Source organism: Molothrus aeneus, chromosome 19 (genome assembly GCF_037042795.1).
Source record: "Molothrus aeneus isolate 106 chromosome 19, BPBGC_Maene_1.0, whole genome shotgun sequence".
Lineage (NCBI taxonomy): Eukaryota > Metazoa > Chordata > Aves > Passeriformes > Icteridae > Molothrus > Molothrus aeneus.
In genome coordinates, this window is record NC_089664.1 from 2,543,055 (window position 1) to 2,561,068 (window position 18,014).

The 18,014-nt window shown below is 54.7% G+C and overlaps 1 protein-coding gene across 1 annotated transcript in view; it reads left to right on the forward strand.

The window, feature by feature from the left end:
* The window catches only part of LOC136564863 (collagen alpha-1(II) chain-like), a 96,300-nt gene that overhangs the window by 47,092 nt on the left and 31,194 nt on the right, over positions 1 to 18,014 (forward strand). Inside the window, exons 7-14 of the mRNA XM_066563163.1 lie at positions 3,580 to 3,826; positions 3,897 to 4,219; positions 7,799 to 7,843; positions 9,177 to 9,296; positions 14,745 to 14,783; positions 14,902 to 14,955; positions 15,600 to 15,653; positions 16,831 to 16,938. Of these exons, the coding sequence (XP_066419260.1) occupies positions 3,580 to 3,826; positions 3,897 to 4,219; positions 7,799 to 7,843; positions 9,177 to 9,296; positions 14,745 to 14,783; positions 14,902 to 14,955; positions 15,600 to 15,653; positions 16,831 to 16,938 (990 nt within the window). The remainder of the gene's footprint in view (positions 1 to 3,579; positions 3,827 to 3,896; positions 4,220 to 7,798; positions 7,844 to 9,176; positions 9,297 to 14,744; positions 14,784 to 14,901; positions 14,956 to 15,599; positions 15,654 to 16,830; positions 16,939 to 18,014) is intronic.

Here is an 18,014-nt window from a genome sequence, read left to right on the forward strand (position 1 = left end):
TGGAACTTTCCAGTCCTGGGGATTGCAAAATGTGTTGTAAGGAAATTACCACTTCGGATCAAAACTAGAAAAATTGGTTGGAGGAAGAAATACAGATCAAGTTGGGAAGCTGAAATACATTAATTTATTTTTTTTCACCATTAAAGGTGTGTTTCAAGACCTGCTTTTAATCAGAAACCCCCCAAAGCACCAAAAATGTAACATCAAAACCGTGCTGCTTCATGGTTTAATTTCTGAAAGAAAAATTCTTTATTTCAACTCTTTTTTCAGCTTCCCCACTTCAGGTGTTTACAAAAGAATCTCTTCAAACCTAAAAGCTGAACACTTGAAAGTGAAAATTTCCCTTTTCTCCTGCATTTGGGATGGGAAGAGCTGGGAAATCTCCAATGTGATGGCAGCAGAGTCAAAGCTTCAGCAGCTCCTGCTGCCTTTGGAGCTCCTCTGCCTCCTGGGGTCACCCCAGATGGGGCTTGGCCTGTTGGGTTCTCACCTGAACGATCATCCCCTTCTGGCTGGGAAATTGTTGCTTTCCCTGCTTGGTGCTCCCCAGGCAGTGGAGCAGGACAGAATGGTGTCAGAGTTGAGATGGTCACAACACAAAGCAACACACTCCATTTTCAGAAGGCTTCAAACTGCTTTCATTCTAGCCTGCATGCTTTTTATACATCCTTACAAACTCATCAGTTTGCACTTTACTCATTGGTCAGGAAAGACAAACAAAGTGCTCATTGGAACAGGCACTTGCAGGTTTCTCTTATTTCTCCTTCTTTCTTTCTTGGTTTCTGTGTCAATGACCTTGGTAGGAAATTCTTCCAGGGGTGAACGTGGATCCTCTGATCAAACTTCTCTCTGGCTCTCAGAAGCCCCTGTGAAACCTCTTGCCCAGAGTGGGAGCCAGGTGAAGGGCTCAGCCCATGGAATGTGGGAAGAAGGATGGGAAGGACTCTCCAGGTCCTCCCTCCCGCCCCTGCAAGGCAAGCGTGGGGCTGCATCTCCCTCTAGTGACTCCTCTCAGCTGCTTCCTCAGGCAGCTCCTCCACCAGGAGCCACCAGGCAGGGCTGGTGCCACCAGCTCCAGGTGCCACACGCTGTCCCTGTCCCCATGGAGGCAAAGGGAGCAGGCTCCAGGCAGGGCTGGTGCCACCAGCTCCAGGTGCCACACGCTGTCCCTGTCCCCATGGAGGCAAAGGGAGCAGGCTCCAGGCAGGGCTGGTGCCACCGGCTCCAGGTGCCACACGCTGTCCCTGTCCCCATGGAGGCAAAGGGAGCAGGCTCCAGGCAGGGCTGGTGCCACCGGCTCCAGGTGCCACACGCTGTCCCTGTCCCCATGGAGCCTGGTGGGAGCACAGAGCAGCTCCAGGCAGGGCTGGTGGCCATGGGGGCTGCTGGAAATGTTGCAGCTCCTCCAGGAGAGCAGCTCCAGGAGCTCCACACCCACCAGCCCAGCCTGAGGTGCTTTCAGTGGTGCTGGGTGGAAAAGTGGTGGGATTTTGAAATGCAGGAACTCTGCAGTTTCATTCCTTTGCCAGTCAGTGTCTGGGTGTTGAGTGTGGACATTTCTCCCAGTGTTGCAGTTTTCCCCCATCCAAGGGCAGTGCTGGGGCACTGCTGGAGGTTGCAGGGCTAACAGAGCCCTTGGGACCTGCAGGGACCATTCAAGGTGACAGCAGAGGTCAGAGAGAGCCCTGGGCAAGTCACTTGTGACCGTGTTCACAGGGGTTCTTGGATGAGGGAAGAGTTGAGGATCTGACTCCTTGTTTCAGAAGGCTGATTTATTATTTTATGATATATGTTATATTAAAACTATACTAAAAGAATAGAAGAAAGGATTTCATCAGAAGGCTGGCTAAGAATAGAAAAAGAAAGAATGATAACAAAGGCTTGTGGCTGGGACAGAGAGTCCGAGCCAGCTGACTGTGATTGACCATTAATTAGAAACAACCCCATGAGACCAATCCCAGATGCACCTGTTGCATTCCACAGCAGCAGATAACCATTGCTTACATTTTGTTCCTGAGGCCTCTCAGCTGCTCAGGAGGAAAAATCCCAAGGAAAGGATTTTTCATAAAAGATGTTTGCGACAGTCACTGCCTTAAATTAAATTGGTGCAAGCATCCAGGAGGCTCCTCCTGGCCTTGTGCTGTCTCCCCCTCCCAGCCTTTGGAGATTTGCAGCTGCTCCAGGGGGAAGTTGTGTGGTGGGGGCTCTGAGCTCCTCTGACCTGCTGGCACCACTGCCCCAGGAGAGCACCAGGAGCCTTGGGATGTGCAGGAACAGCAGAATCCAGAGGATGAAGGGACACATCGATCCCTGCTGCCACTTTTTACATCTGCTGGAACTCTTCAGTGATTGCTCTCCAGATTGGATTTCTGTTGTTGGGCTGTGGGATCCAGAGAGAGCTGAGAGCCCTTGCAGGGCCTAAAGGGGCTCCAGGAGAGCTGGAGAGGGACTGGGGACAAGGCATGGAGGACAGGACACAGGGAATGGCTCCCACTGCCAGAGGGCAGGGCTGGATGGGATATTGGGAATTAGGAATTGTTCCCTGTGAGGGTGGGCAGGCCCTGGCACAGGGTGCCCAGAGCAGCTGGGGCTGCCCCTGGATCCCTGGCAGTGCCCAAGGCCAGGCTGGGCAGGGCTGGGAGCACCTGGGACAGTGGGAGGTGTCCCTGCCATGGCAGGGCTGGCACTGGATGGGCTTTAAGGTCTCTTCCAACCCAAACCATTCTGGGATTCTATGAAAACAACCTAACAAAGGGTAACAGAGCAGGCTCCCATGGTGGGGCAGCCTTCAAGGGCAGCTCTTTATCAGTGGTGTTTATTCTCCCTGCTTCCCACTCTCCCCAGTTTTCTTCAGGGATGCATGGCCCATCTCCTGTTGTGGGAAGTGGTGGCAGTGCCTGGCCATGCCCAGACCCCCAGGCTCCCTTCAGTGCCAGCCCTTCCTTTTTCAGGAAAATAGTGTCAGGCCAGGGGGAAATGATTTTCCAAACCTAATTTATTATTTCTCAGATGGGTGATAAAATCCTAAAGCTCTGGTGCCTGTTGTGAGCACTGTGAGCATCTGTGCAACAGGAAAGCAAAAAAAAAACAACCTGGAAAAGATGACTTTGATAACCCAGACATCAGATATGTGCATGGCACAGAGGTGGCTCAGTGGGAGGAGAACTGATGCCAAAAACTGGGAGGTGGGCAGGCCCTGCCCAGGTGTCCCTGATGGAAGGTGAGTTTTGGTTTGCAGCTGGGTGCAGTGTCTGCTTGTTCTGGATGAGCTGTCCCAGAATTTGAGGGCTCCTGCCCGGTGCTCACAAGCTGTGCCCTGCATTGTTCCCCCAGCAGCATTCCTGCGTGTGGGAAATGAGGAATTATAGAATCATTAAGTTTGGAAATGATCTCCAAGGCCATTGAGTCCAGCCTGTGACCGATCCCCACTGTGTCACCCAGAGCAGAGCACTCAGTGCCACATCCACTCATTCCATGGACACTCCCAGGGCTGGTGACTCCACCACCTCTCTGGGAAGGAAAGAGGGGAAAAAATAAGTGAACCCTTCAAACTTCATTTTTTCCCTTCTCCTTTTTCAGGACTCCAGACTCACCAGTTCAGATTTGGCCCCGGGACCACCTTGGCCGTGGGAGGACACCCAGGGGACCCTCAACCTCCAGCCTGATGGCAGTGCCCTGGCTTCCCTCTATGCTCACGAGATGCCATCAGCTGAGGAGGAGGAGGATGAGGGCAGCCATTCCATCGAGGATGAAGGCTTTGAGCTGCTGAACTCCACCTACAATAAAATCACCAGCCCCGGCAGGCCAGCGCTCAGGAGAAGCTCAGGTGAGTCCACGATTTTCCTCCTTTTCTCCATCACAGTTGCTGGCAATCTGACAGTGCTTCCTCCACCCAGGAGCCTCCATCAAGCCTCCTCGAGCAGCCAAGAAGGAGCGTGGCTCAGAGCCCCAGGAGGAGAACATCACCACAGAGAAGCTGTCGGGGGACGCGGGCACGCGGCGGCTCCTGCCCGGCAAACCCTTCCCCAAGGAGTCCCCCCCTGCTCATCCGGGGGCTGCTCCCAAAGGAAACGTCCCCAGAGGTCCCCTGAGGGCAGGGGCAGGGCTGGGTGGCCAGGAGACGCCTCTTGGAGCGGGACAGCCTGGACTGGGGGTGGCACAGCAGGGCTGTGTGGTGAAACCAGGGCCACCGGGGCTGCCGGGACCGCCGGGGCTGCCGGTGAGTGCAGGGAGAGGGAGGGGAGCGGTGGGGAAGGGCTGCTGGGATGGGGACACTGCACAGGGAAGGCTTCCCCAGGGTGGGGAAACTTCCACAGGGTGGGGAACCTTTTCTAGGGTGGGGAAGCTTCTCCAGGATGGGAAACTTCTCCAGGATGGAGAAACTCCTCCAGAGTGTGAAATCTTCCCCAGGGTGGGGAAACTTCCCCAGGGTGGGAAACCTTCCTTGGGATGGGGAACCTTCTCCAGGGTGGAAAACGTTCTCCAGGGTGGGGAAATGTTCCCCAGGATTGGGAAACATTCCCCAGGATGGAGAAACTTCCCCAGGGCAGGAAACCTTCTCCAGGGTGCAAAACGTTCCCCAGGATGGAGAAACTTCTCCAAGATGGGGAACCTTCCCCAGGATGGGAAATGTTCTCTAGGATGGGGAAGGTTTCCCAGGATGGGGAAACTTCCCCAGGGTGAGAAACCTTCTCCAAGGTGGGAAATGTTCTGCAGGGTGGGGAACCTCCAGGATGGGGAAAGTTCTCCAGGATGGGGAAACTTCCCCAGGATAGGAAACCTTCCACAAGACAGGAAACCTTCCACAGGGTGGGGAAACTTCCTTAGGATGGGGAACCTTCTCCAGAATGGGAAACTTCTCTGGAGTGGAGAACCTTCCCCAGGATGAGAAATGTTCCCCAGGATGGGAAACTTTCCCCAGGATGGGAAACCTTCCCCAGGGTGGAGAAACTTCCCCAGGGTGAGAAACCTTCTCCAGGATGGAAAATGTTCCCTAGGATGGAGAACCTTCCACAGGGTGGGAAACAGTCCCCAGGATGGAGAAATTTCCCCAGGATGGGAAACCTCCAGGATGGGGAAACTTCTCTGGGGTGGGAAATGTTCCCCAGGATGGAGAAGCTTTCCCAGGGTGGGGAACTTTCTCCAGAATCGGAAACGTTCTCCAGGGTGGGGAAGCTTTTCTAGGATGGGAAATATTCCCCAGAATGGGAAACCTTCTCCAGGGTGGGGAACCCTCTCCATGCAGGCACAGTGGGGTTGTGCACTGACCTTTTGAAAAGGTTTTTGATATTCCTGGAGAAACTTCACTGGAGAGGAGATGATTGCCTTGTCCTCCTTGCTCTAGGGATGGTCTCAAATCATTTAATCACACTGTGGGTTTTTATTTCACACTGTCCAGCCCAGAATTAGGCTGAGGGGATCAGAGGGGACCAAGCCATCTCCTGCAGTCCCCACACAAACCCCTGCACCCACCCATGGACTCAGCTGGCGTCGTTGGTTTGGGCTTCTTCACCCCCAAACTGATGCCAGGTTCAAAGCAGAGCACTGAATTTATCTTTTAATAAGTTCTGACTGTTTTGCAAGTCATTCAGTCATTGTAGAGGATGAAAAAAGGGAAATTTAGGAAGAAAAAAAAAAGGTAGATTTAGACTAGAGAAATTAAATTTAGAGGAGTCACATCTTCATTGAGGATGGAAAAAAGGAAAATTGTAAAAAAAAAACGTAAACTTGAAATAGAAAAAGCTTTAGAGGAGTCTTGTCTTCATTGAGGAGTAGCTGGAAAATGGTTTTAAATATTTTTCCATGTTTGTTTATCCTGCCAAAATTATTCCCCTCCTTTGGTTCCATTTTCTCAACAATTTCTTTAGAAAATTTTATTTTATTTCCCCATCGAAGTGACCCTGGGCACCCTCTCTTCCCCTTTCCTTCATCTCTGTGGAAGCTGTGGGCTCTGCCTGGGGCTGGGGGGTCCTGCAGGGCTGTTTCCATGGCTGTGCTTGAGGGACCTGGCACTAAATCCATCATCCCTGAGCCAGGCTTGGTTTAAATTTAGGCCTGCTAACTTCCCCCTCAAGCCATCTCTCTTGCCTGCAAAAATAGAAGAAAATGGCAAAAGGAACAGATGCTGGAGGCTGAAAAAATCCCAGAAGCAAAGGAAACGTCACGAGGTGTGACAGCCCTGCTGTCAGCCTGCAGGAGGGACCCAGCCAGGGGAACTGGGACTGTGTTCACAGGGGTCTGAGGATGAGGGAAGAGACGAGGATCTGACTCCATGTTTCATTTATTTTATTATTTTATCTATTTATTATTTTATTATTTTATGATATATATTATATTAAAACTATACTAAAAGAATAAAGAAAGGATTTCATCAGAAGGGTAGTGTCACAGACATCTTTTATGAAAAATCCTTTCCTTGGGATTTTTCCTCCTGAGAAGCTGAGAGGCCTCAGGAACAAAATGTAACCAATGGTTATCTGCTGCTGTGGAATGCAACAGGTGCATCTGGGATTGGGCTCATGTGGTTGTTTCTAATTAATGGCCAATCACAGTCAGCTGGCTCAGACTCTCTGTCCCAGCCACAAGCCTTTGTTATCATTCTTTCCTATTCTATTCTTAGCCAGCCTTTTGATGAAATCCTTTCTTCTATTCTTTTAGTATAGTTTTAATATAATATATCTCATAAAATAATAAATCAGCCTTCTGAAACATGGAGTCAGATCCTCATCTCTTCCCTCATCCTGGGACCCCTGTGAACACGGTCACAGGCCAGCTAAAAATAGAATAGGAAAAAATGATAACAAAGGCTTGTGGCTCAGAGTCTCTGTCCGAGCCAGCTGACTGTGATTGGCCATTAATTAGAAACAACCACATGAGACCAATCCCAGATGCACCTGTTGCATTCCACAGCAGCAGATAACCATTGGTTACATTTTGTTCCTGAGGCCTCTCAGCTTCTCAGGAGAAAAGATCCTAAGGAAAGAATTTTTCATAAAAAATGTCTGTGACAGGGAACTGCTTTCCTCTGCTGCAGAAAGGCTGGAGATGGCATTTGTGTCCTTGCTCCTGAGTGTCCTGCATGGACACACCGGTCCCAGAGCTCCAGCCCAGCTTTGGGAGTTGGGGAGCTGACAGGAAAGATGGGAAAGGGCTCTTGAAGGCATGGAGGGACAGGAGAAGGGGAGTGGGGAAAGGGCAGGAAAAGAGCTTGGCAAACAGCATGGGAAAAGAGCAGGTTTAGGTGGGATATTAGGAAAAAATCTTTTCTCTGAAGGTGGGCAGGCCCTGGCACAGGGTGCCCAGAGCAGCTGGGGCTGCCCCTGGATCCCTGGCAGTGCCCAAGGCCAGGCTGGACAGGGCTGGGAGCACCTGGGACAGTGGGAGGTGTCCCTGCCATGGCAGGGGTGGGATGGGATGAGCTTTAAGGTCCCCTCCAGTCCAAACCAGGCTGGGATTCTGGACTGGAGCTCAGTGGTGGCACTGAGAGCCATAAGATGTGTCCCCAGCCTGGCAGCCTTCCCTTGTCCTGTTGCTGCTCCTGAGGATGGAGAGCAGGGGGGCTCTGGGGCCCCCAGGGAGAGGCAGCTGAGCCCTGGAGCTCTGTGGGCTCAGACCTGGTGACCTCCAGGCTCAGAACAGAGCTGGGGTCTGGGATTGAGGCTGCCAGAGCTGCAGCAGGAATTGCTGTCACCCCCAAAGGCCAGGATCTCCCACCTGCCTGGTTCTGCCTTGAGGTGGGGTCACTCAGTCACTGGGGGATCTCCCTTTGGGGTCACAGCTCTGCTCCTTTGCCTTTCAGGGCTGTCCTGGCCGACGGGGACTGGCGGGACCCAAAGGAGACAAAGTGAGCACCCACAAAAACAGGGGGGGTGGAGGGTGTGGGGCAAACACCACCGATGCTTTGGGTTGGTTTTTGGGGATTTTTTTGGGTTGGTTTGGGGGTTTTTCATCCAGGGGGCAGTTGGAGCTCCTGAAGCTACAGGGTGTGATGGTGTTCACAGGGGTCCCAGGATGAGGGAAGAGATGAGGATCTGACTCCATGTTTCAGAAGGCTGATTTATTATTTTATGAGATATGTTATATTAAAACTATACTAAAAGAATAGAAGAAAGGATTTCATCAGAAGGCTGGCTAAGATTAGAATAGGAAAGAATGATAACAAAGGCTTGTGGCTGGGACAGAGAGTCCAAGCCAGCTGACTGTGATTGGCCATTAATGAGAAACAACCACATGAGCCCAATCCCAGATGCACCTGTTGCATCCCACAGCAGCAGATAACCATTGGTTACATTTTGTTCCTGAGGCCTCTCAGCTTCTCAGGAGGAAAAATCCCAAGGAAAGGATTTTTCATAAAAGATGTCTGTGACAGCAGGGTGGTGGCCCTGTTTGTGAGTTTGGAAGAGGAAGGAGCTGGGTTTAGTTGCTACTTTAAGCCCAGGCTCAGGATTAAACCAGGTTTGAGTTCTGGGGCAGTTTTGGGCACCACAATATAAAAAGTGATATTGAGCTGTTAGAGAGGGTTCAGAGGAACAAGGGAAGGGTCTGGAGGGGCTGTGAGGAGCAGCTGAGGGCTCTGGGGTTGTTCAGCTGGAGCAGAGTGAGGGCAGAGCTCCCCGGGGCTGCAGCTCCTCCCGAGGGGCAGCTCCCATCTCTGCTCTGGGCCAGGGACAGGAGCCAGGGCACGGCTGGGGCTGGGCCAGGGCAGCTCAGGCTGAGCTCAGGGCAAAGTTCTTCCCCCAGAGGGTGCTGGCACTGCCCAGGCTGCCCAGGGAATGGGCACGGCCCCGAGGCTGCCAGAGCTCCAGGAGCCTTTGGGCAGCGCTGCCAGGGATGCCCAGGCTGGGGTTGCTGGGGGGGCTGGGCAGGGACAGGGGCTGGATTTGATGATCCTTGGGGTCCCTTCCAGCTCAGGATATTTTCTGATTCTGTGACTGAGCTGCCTGCACCACCTGCTCTCTTCCCTTTGAGCTCTCAGTGGGCGATGGAGCAGCTTCAGCTCAGGTCACCTGCAGGGGGGACCCTGCTGTGTCCCACAGCCCAGCCCCAGTCCATATCCATGGATTCACCTCAGGGACATTTGTCCTGCAGCCCTGCAGCCCCTGGCTCAGTGTCCAGCCTGTGCTGGGGCCCAAATCCCTGCTGGTTTTAAGGAGCTGCCCTTGTCCTTGTCCCTGCAGGGCTACCCGGGGGCCATGGGCAGGATGGGCCCCCCGGGTGACCCTGGCCCTGCTGGCACCCCCGGTGTCCCCAGCATCGTCCTCTGGAGGAACTCCAGGGAGGACTGGCAGTCGTTCATGGTGAGTTACAGCCACAGTGGGCAGTGCTGCACTCACAGCAGCTCCCTGCATCCCTGGGCTGCGATTGGGATGGGATGGGATGGGATCTGGGATGGGATCTGGGATGGGATCTGGGATAGGAGGGGAGGGGATGGGATCTGGGATGGGATCCATGAGATGGCATGGGATGGGATCCATGGGATGGGATCTGGGATGGGATGGAACCTGGGATCTGGGATGGGATGGAACCTGGGATCTGGGATGGAATGGGATCCATGGGATAGGATGGGATGGGATCCATGAGATTGGATGGGATGGGATCTGGGATGGGATGGGATCCATGGCATGGGATCTGGGATAGGAGGGGAGGGGATGGAATCTGGGATGGGATCTAGGATGGGATGGAACCTGGGATCTGGGATGGGATGGGATGGGATAGGATGGGATCTGGGATGGGATGGGATGGGATAGGATGGGATCTGGGATGGGATAGGATAGGATGGCATGAAGGGTTTGCTGTGGCTGAGATTCCTCATTGTTGGGTGGGAGGTGGGGGCAGAGGGGCCATGCCAAGGAGGGAGGTGCAGCTCACTGGGGGTGGCTCTGTGGGTGGAATGGGATCAGTGTGTGCCCTGTCCTTCTGTCCCCTGTGACTCACCAGGACATCGTGGCCCCCCATGGTCCATCCATCACCTCCCTGGGATGGTTCTGCAGGACAGGGCCCCGGGAAGGTCCGAGCCAAGCACAAGCAGCCCTTCTCCTGCTCTGTGTTGCTGATGGCAAAGCCCCTGTCCTGTGTCCCCCCCTGTCCCAGCTCCCTGCTGTGCTCCAGCCTTTGGCTCTCAGGGTTTTGTGCCCATCCAGCTCTCCCTGAGGTGTTTCCTCACCTCACCCGCTGGAGCAGGGTCTGTGGGGAGGCAGGAGTGCCTCAGGCACTGCACAGCTGGATGCAAAACTCCAGGGCATGACTCCAAAACTCACCCAACAGCCCAGCCAGGCTCATCAAGAATTCCCAACTCCTCAGAGCACAGCCACTGCTGTGATTAAGCTTAATTTTAAACTCCCTGTGGAGCCTGGCCTGGGCAGGGCAGCAGTTGAAGGCATTGGGTTTCTAAGTGCCCCAGGCTTTTCCTGAGGCTGGGAATGCTCTTTGCTTTATCCTTGCATGGCTTTGTTGTCCCTGTGGCCCTGCAGGGGCAGAGCAATGGGCTGGTGAGAGCTCCACCACACTGCAGCTCTCCACAATAGCCCTGGGCAGGATATTTGAGATATTTGAGTTCTCCACAGCTCATTCACTGGGAAGAGCCATCATTGCATCCTCTGCTTTGGGGCAAATGCCTGGAATGCTGGGGAGAGGATGCAGCAGGAGGATCTGTGCTCTGCCAGCACAGCACACTCCTGGAGGAGGAGGAGGATGGTGCTCTGCTGGTCTGGATCTGAGCTTGGATTGACCTGCTGGGAGTCTTTGGGCAGACCTTTGTGGTTTGGGGTTGGACTGGATCAAAGCAGAGATCAGATTCCTGCTGGGAAGCACAGGAGGGTTGATCATCTGCTGAAGTTTTGGTTGACCTGGAGAACCTCCTTGTTCTCGCCTCCTCCTGCTGCCCCAGGACAGCAGCTGTGCAGATCCATCACAGGCACACGGTGTGTGCAGGAATGAGCAGGGACAGGACAGTGGCAGCTGGATGTCTCCATGCCAGGGATCCCCTTCCAGCAGGGCAGAGCCCTCCCTAATCAACTCCTGCACCTTGGCAGAGCTGCTCCCCTCCTTTGCTCTGCAGTCAGAATTCCCTTTATTTCCCCTTGCTTGTGTGTGCAGAGACCTCAGGCTTTGCCCTCCTGCAGGCACAAACAGTCACACCTGTGGATGTTGCTGGCAACTCCTCGGTGTCCCCACTTTGGAATGCTGCAGGGAACATGTCCTGTCTGTGCTTGGGAAGCCAGAGCTGGAGAGATGCTGGATCCTGGCTGTGGGCTCTGTGCTGGTCCCTGGGCCCTGGTGCTGTCCCTGGGCTCTGGGCTGTCCCCAGGCTCTGTGCTGTCCCTTATCCCTTGTGTTCTGTGCTGTCCCCTGGCTCTGTGCTGGCCCTGTCCCCACAGGGCTGGCCCCGTGCCCATCTCAGGGGAGGGCAGTGTCTGCTGAGGGGGCCCTGGGCCACCCCAAAGCCACCCAGGCCATTGTGTCTGTGCCCCATTGTGTCTGTGCCCCTGTGACCCCGGCGGTGCTGCAGGAAAACGCAGAGCCCCGGGCTGGGATTTGCTGATGTCAGCTGAGATAAGGCTGGGTTGGAACTGGCAGCTCTGGGGATGGGGCTGGCAGCCCCCACAGCTCTGTGGTTTGGGGTGGTGCCGTTCCCATGGAGCAGATAGATCCCTGTGGTTTGGGGAGCATGGAGCAGATCCCTGTGGTTTGGGGTGATGGCCCCAAGGAGCAGATCCCTGTGGTTTGGGACAGTTCTGTTCCCATGGAGCAGATCCCTGTGGTTTGGGGTGATGCCCCCAAGGGAGCAGATCCCTGTGGTTTGGGGCAGTTCTGTTCCCATGGAGCAGATCCCTGTGGTTTGGGGTCATACTGTTCCCATGGAGCAGATCCCTGTGGTTTGGGGACCATGGAGCAGATCCCTGTGGTTTGGGGTCATACTGTTCCCATGGAGCAGATCCCTGTGGTTTGGGACAGTTCTGTTCCCATGGAGCAGATCCCTGTGGTTTGGGGACCATGGAGCAGATCCCTGTGGTTTGGGGCAGTTCTGTTCCCATGGAGCAGATCCCTGTGGTTTGGGGCAGTTCTGCCCCCATGGAGCAGATCCCTGTGGTTTGGGGCAGTTCTGCCCCCATGGAGCAGATCCCTGTGGTTTGGGGCAGTTCTGTTCCCATGGAGCAGATCCCTGTGGTTTGGGGCAGTTCTGCCCCCATGGAGCAGATCCCTGTGGTTTGGGACAGTTCTGCCCCCATGGAGCAGATCCCCGTGGTTTGGGGGATTTGGGGTATGCTGGGGTTTGTGTTGGCTCAGCCCATGGGAATGCAGGGCAGGGGAGGTGCCCCTCAGGCTCAGGGACACTGCAGGAGGGTGGGCAGGGAAAACAGGGGCTGTGGTGGCTGTCCCAGAGCTGCTGTGGCTGCTGTGCTGCTCCCAGCCTCTCCCTTCCCTTTGTTGTGAACAGGAATGAAGGAAAAGCAGCTCAAGGCCGCTGTGGTTCCAGCCCCAGCCCCTGTGCTGTGTTTGTGTTCCCCATGTGCTGACAGATGTGGGCTTTGCCAACAAGTTGTCTTGGACTGGCTGGAGGGCAGGAACTGCTGCTGGCTGGTTCTGGAGCTGGCTCCAGCACTGGGGCAGTGCCAGAGTGCTGGGCGGGAGAGCTGGGGCTCCCACAGTTGTTGGAGAGCTTAATCTGCTGCACCAGACAGCTTTGTTTGGTCCTTTAAAAACAGGAGGGCAGGCTGGGCAGTGGGGCCTGGGAAGCTCAGAGGGAAAGGAAAAAACTCGTCCTTGAGAAAAAGAGGGAATTGTTAGGGATGTGCTGCTACTGCAGGGTTGGCATCTGCCATGGTGGGGGTGGCACGGGTGGGGATGGCCACGGGGTGACTGCAGAGAGTGGCACAGGGTGGGGATGGCAATGGGGTGATGCAGAGAGTGGCACAGGGTGAGCATGGGGTGACTGTAGAGGCACAGGGTGACAGTGACTGCAGAGGGTGGCGCAGGGTGAGCATGGGGTGACTGCAGAGGTGGCACAGGGTGAGGATGGCCATGGGGTGACTGCAGAGGTGGCGGCACAGGGTGAGGATGGGGTGACTGTAGAGGCACAGGGTGACAGTGACTGCAGAGAGTGACACAGGGTGAGGATGGCCATGGGGTGACCGCAGAGGGTGGCACAGGGTGGGCACCCAAAGCTGCCCTGCCAGGCCTGAGCTGCTCCCCCCAGGGCTGCTGAAGGATTCCTGTGCCCTGAAGGGCTCCCCTGCCCTGAAGGGCTCCCCTGCCCTGCTCCCAGGCTGGAGCTCTCCAGGAGCACAGATCCCCGTGGCTGCTGCTCCCCACCCTCCCCTGCCCTTGTGCTGCTCCTGCTCCCAGAGCTGCAGCAGCAGCAGAGCTCTGACAGTCCCTGCTGGAATTGCAGAGCCCATTTACTGCTCTGCCCCTCCCTGGCATCTGCTGCTCTGAAACCCGAGTCTCACGTGGGATTTTGTCTCCCCTCTTTTCCAAAGGTTGCATGAAATAATATCCTGTCCTGAGTTCACTGATTCCTGAGACAAGGCAAAAGCGTTGGCCATGCTCCAACCTCCTCCAGAGAGGTTTTAGGAGTGGATTTTGAGGGAAATGAGAACTTGGCAGGACAGGAGGAACATGGTCCTGCCAGGGGCTGCACCCCTTCCTTCACCCAGGGAAATCAGTTTGGGATCAGCCTGGAAGGAGCAGGGATGCCCCCCTCATCTGCCCACTGCTAGGAATATTCCCAGCTGTTCAAAGCTCTGTGTTTATTTCCCTTCATGAGTTCCTTGGGTTTTCCCCTCTCTCCCCACTGCTGGTGGGGGACAGGCCCTGGGGCAGGGGACAGGAGGGGTTTCCCAGTGCCCTCGAGGTTGAAACTGGGGAGAACAGAGGAATGCTGTCCCTCCAGCTGCCTGGGATTGGGATGATGGACAAGCAAAGGGAATTTATAGCCATTAATGTGAGCCAGGATTTGGAGGAGATGCCTGGACTGCAGGTCTGGGCTCACTGTGGGAAGGAGGAGGAGGAAAGATGGGTTTTGCCTCCCTGTGCTGCTGGTAGCTGGAGATGGAAATTTTATTTCCTGGACACCTCCTAAAATTTGGGAAAACCTGGTTTGGAAGTGTGCAGAGAGGAGGCTGCACCAGGTGGTCTCAGGACCTGATGGGATTACCTCGTTGGGATGGGATTAATCCACCCTGGGCCCTTCAGGTGCCTTTTCCCCTCTCTGTGGTCATCTGTGCTCTTTGGAAAAATTGGAAGTGCATCCAGGATTGGCTGCTGGGAGCAGCAAGAGGAGAAAATCTTCTTGGCATCTGCTCCTCTGGCTTTTCCAGAGCCTGGAGGAGCTTCCCCACCTGGAGTAACCTGCAGGGTCAAACCAGATGATTTAATTTAAAACCTGGCAGTCCCTGTGCTCACCACCACCACCACATTTCTGACCTTTCCACATCCCAAACATTTCTGGTGTCCCAGGGCTGCAGGGCACCCTTGGAGGAGCTGAATTTCACCAAACCCAGGAGAAGTGAGCTCTCTGCCTAATTTTCTACTGAGGTAGTTCCTTATTCCCTACAGGTTATCCTCAGCTTGTCCTTCCTCCCATGCCTTGCATGCACAGAGTCTGAAATAAATTAATTTATTAAAGGAGTGGTTCATTGCTGCATCTTCCCAAAACAAGGAGAACATCCTTGAAGCAAACAAAAAGGGATTTGGGATTATTTTTTTTTTAACATTTTGCTTTTTCCCCCTTATTTTTCTTCCAGCAATCATCATTTTACCAACTCCTGCACGCGGGCTGGCCGGTGAGTGCTGCTTTGGTCACTTTGAGTTTGGATTTTTCCTTGTTGGCAGCTGAATTCTCCTTGCTCCAAGCACTTGATGGTTTTACCAATGTTTGTTTTTTATTTTTTTTTAATCCAGAGAAAACCTGGAGCTCCTGGGCCCCCAGGACATCCTGGGAAAACAGGAGCCCCTGTAAGTACAAAAGCCCTGCTGTCCCTTTGGTGGCCTTGCTGCCACCCTGGCTGCCCTGGGGACACTTTCAGGGTGGGTGTCCCCAAGCACTCAGGCTGTAATTAGGGGCTTTGGGATTGGGTTTCAAAGCAGCCTAATGGATTTGTCTGCTTCCCCCTGAAACCCAGGATGTTTGATATCCAACTCCCAGGGAGCCCCTCAGCTCTGCCAGCTGAGCAGGGCTGGCTGCTTTTCCTGGGGCATCAGGTTCCAGCCCTTGTTTTTGGGGAAGGGACCACCTGGATCCCTCCCAGAGGCACAGAAACAAGGCAGAGAAGGGCTGGGGGGGGATTTGTGTGGGGGGTCTCAGCCCCATCCCACATCAGCCCTGGCATTGCTGTGTGATGCCTCCCCCATATCTGGCCATAAGGCAAAGGAAAAGGGCAAAATTCCCTGTCCTGAAATCCCATCAGGAACCAAAGCCGTGGGAAAATGGATCAGCTGCTGACCCCAAACCTGCCTGGGCATGGTGGGGGTGCCAGGGATGTCAATTGTCCCACTGTGCCCTTCCCAAGGTCCCCTCTGGGCATTGCTGCTTGTCCTGCCAGCCTGCTTGGGGCAGGCTGGGGGGACACCCTGGGGACCCAGTCCCTGTTTGTGCACAGGGACCCTGTGGAGCACCAGGAGAGCCGGGGGACAAAGGCCAGCGGGGGTACCCGGTGAGTGAGGGCTCTGGGGACACCTGGCACAGCTCCAGGGTGCCCTCAGGGCTGCCCTGGCACCCTCAGCACCCCTGCCCCTCCTGGATCAGGGTGAGGGAGGGTTGTGATGGGCTTGGGGACAGTTTGGGAATGCTGTACTTGGTCTGGAGTGATGGGATCAATGTCCCGGTCCCCTCCCTGCTGTGCTCCAAGTCATTGTCCTGCTGCTCCTCTTGTGCTGCATGGCTCAGTCACAGCTCAGCACAGCCCCTTTGGGGGCTGCACACCTCCAGGTGATGCCATCCCAAAGCCCTTTTGTCACCCTCTAGAGCCCCCCAGCTCTGCATGGGGTGGGTGAGCTCTGCCTGTGCCCCTTCATGGGCGTTCATCTCCCCTGTGGGTACAGGGAGGAGAGCAATGTCCCCTGTCCCACATCACTGCAGCTTTGTTCCACACTGCCCTCCAGCCTGCCTGAACTCAGACTGCAGCAAGCTCAGGGGTGAAGGGGAAGCTTCAGCAGGTGCTGGATCCTTGGGGGATCTGCTCTGACCCCTGCACGTGGGACAGAACCAGGAATGGCTCAGGAGTGAAGGTTGAGCTTTAGCTGGAGATGGATCCTGGGGTGGATCTGCTCTGACCCCTGCACATGGGACAGGATCAGGGATGGCTCAGGGGTGAAGGGGAAGCTTTAGCTGGTGGTGGATCCTTGGGGGATCTGCTCTGACCCCTGCACATGGGACAGGATCAGGAATGGCTCAGGGGTGAAGGTGGAGCTTTAGCTGGAGATGGATCCTGGGGTGGATCTGCTCTGACCCCTGCACATGGGACAGGATCAGGAATGGCTCAGGAGTGAAGGTGGAGCTTTAGCTGGTGCTGGATCCTTGGGGGATCTGCTCTGACCCCTGCACGTGGGACAGAACCAGGACTGCCTTTGAGGCAGGAGCTGATGCAGGAGCTTTCACTCCACCTTCTCTCACTGCATTTCTTCTTCCCTGCCCTCTGTGTTGCTTCCTGCTGTACAACCCCTGGCTCCAGCTATCCCAGGGATTTGGTGGAGAACCTGGAAAGATCCACCTGCCCCTGGATGCACACAGAGCTTTGGCCCAGCTCCAGAGCCAGGCAGAGCTCAGAGTTTCCTTTACTGCTTTCATAATGTGGATATTTTAATTTTCCATGCTTGGATTTCTCTCCCCAGGGGGAACCCGGGCTCCAGGGCTTGCCAGGACGTGTGGGATACCCTGGCTCTGATGGCTTCCCTGGCTTGGATGGCAAACCTGGGCCCTGGGGGCTGCCAGGGGAGCAGGTGAGCCATGGGCAGGCAGGGCCAGGGGAGGCTCAGGGTCAGGGGGAAGCTGGAGCTCCAAACCCTGAGCTGGAGACAGAGAGTTCCTAAAGCTGCTCTTCCTTCTCTTGCCTCCTTTAGGATTCTCCTCAGCCCCCCAACCAGGCAGGCCTGGATTAGTGCCTCGAGGTTTAGGTTTGACAGGAATAAAAGGGTTGTGGGGCATCCCACACGGGCATTAAGGGCTGGGATGTGCAGAGCTGCAGCTCCTGGGTGTGGTGGGTCTGAGCAGCAGGGCTGGGCTGCTGCACCTGGAGCTCCTCGTGGGAAATAACTGCAAATCCTGAAATGGCTTGGGTGGGAAGGGACCTTAAAAATCATCTCATTCCACCCCATGCCATGGGCAGGGTCCTTCAACTATCCCAGGGTGCTCCGAGCCCTCGAGGGCTCAAAACTGGGATGGTGACCAGGAAATGAGAGTAATTCCAGAATGCCTGGATAGTGTCCAATCCAGGAGTCCGGTTCCTTGGTCCCTGCCCTTGTCCAGACCCCTGGCAGCAATCCCTGGGGAACACAGGCAATGCCCCTGGGCTTGGCAGCTTGCCCAGGGGGTTTAGAGGCCAGGGACTGGAGGGTGCTGCAAAGTCTGGGGCTCTAAGGTATTGGATTTGCAGGGAATGCCCTGACAAAGGCAGGAGTGATGAATCTGACTCCATGTTCTCACAGGGCTGATTTATTACTTTATGATACTATATTATAATTAAGAATACTAATTATACTAAAGAATACAGCAAAGATACTCACTAAATGTTAAAAAGGTAATAATGAAAACTCCTGACTCTCTCCAGAGTCCTGACACAGCTTGGCCCTGATTGGCCAAAGAGTGAAAACAACTCCCAGCAGAATGCAATGGAACAATCACCTGTGGGTGAACAATCTCCAAACACATTCCACATGAGCACAGCACAGGAGAAGCAAATGAGATCAGAATTGTTTTCCTTTTCTCTGAGGCTTCTCAGCTTCCCAGGAGAAAAACCCTGGGTGAAGGGATTTTTCCAGAGAATGTGAATGGCACACTCAGCAGGGTGGGGAGCAGG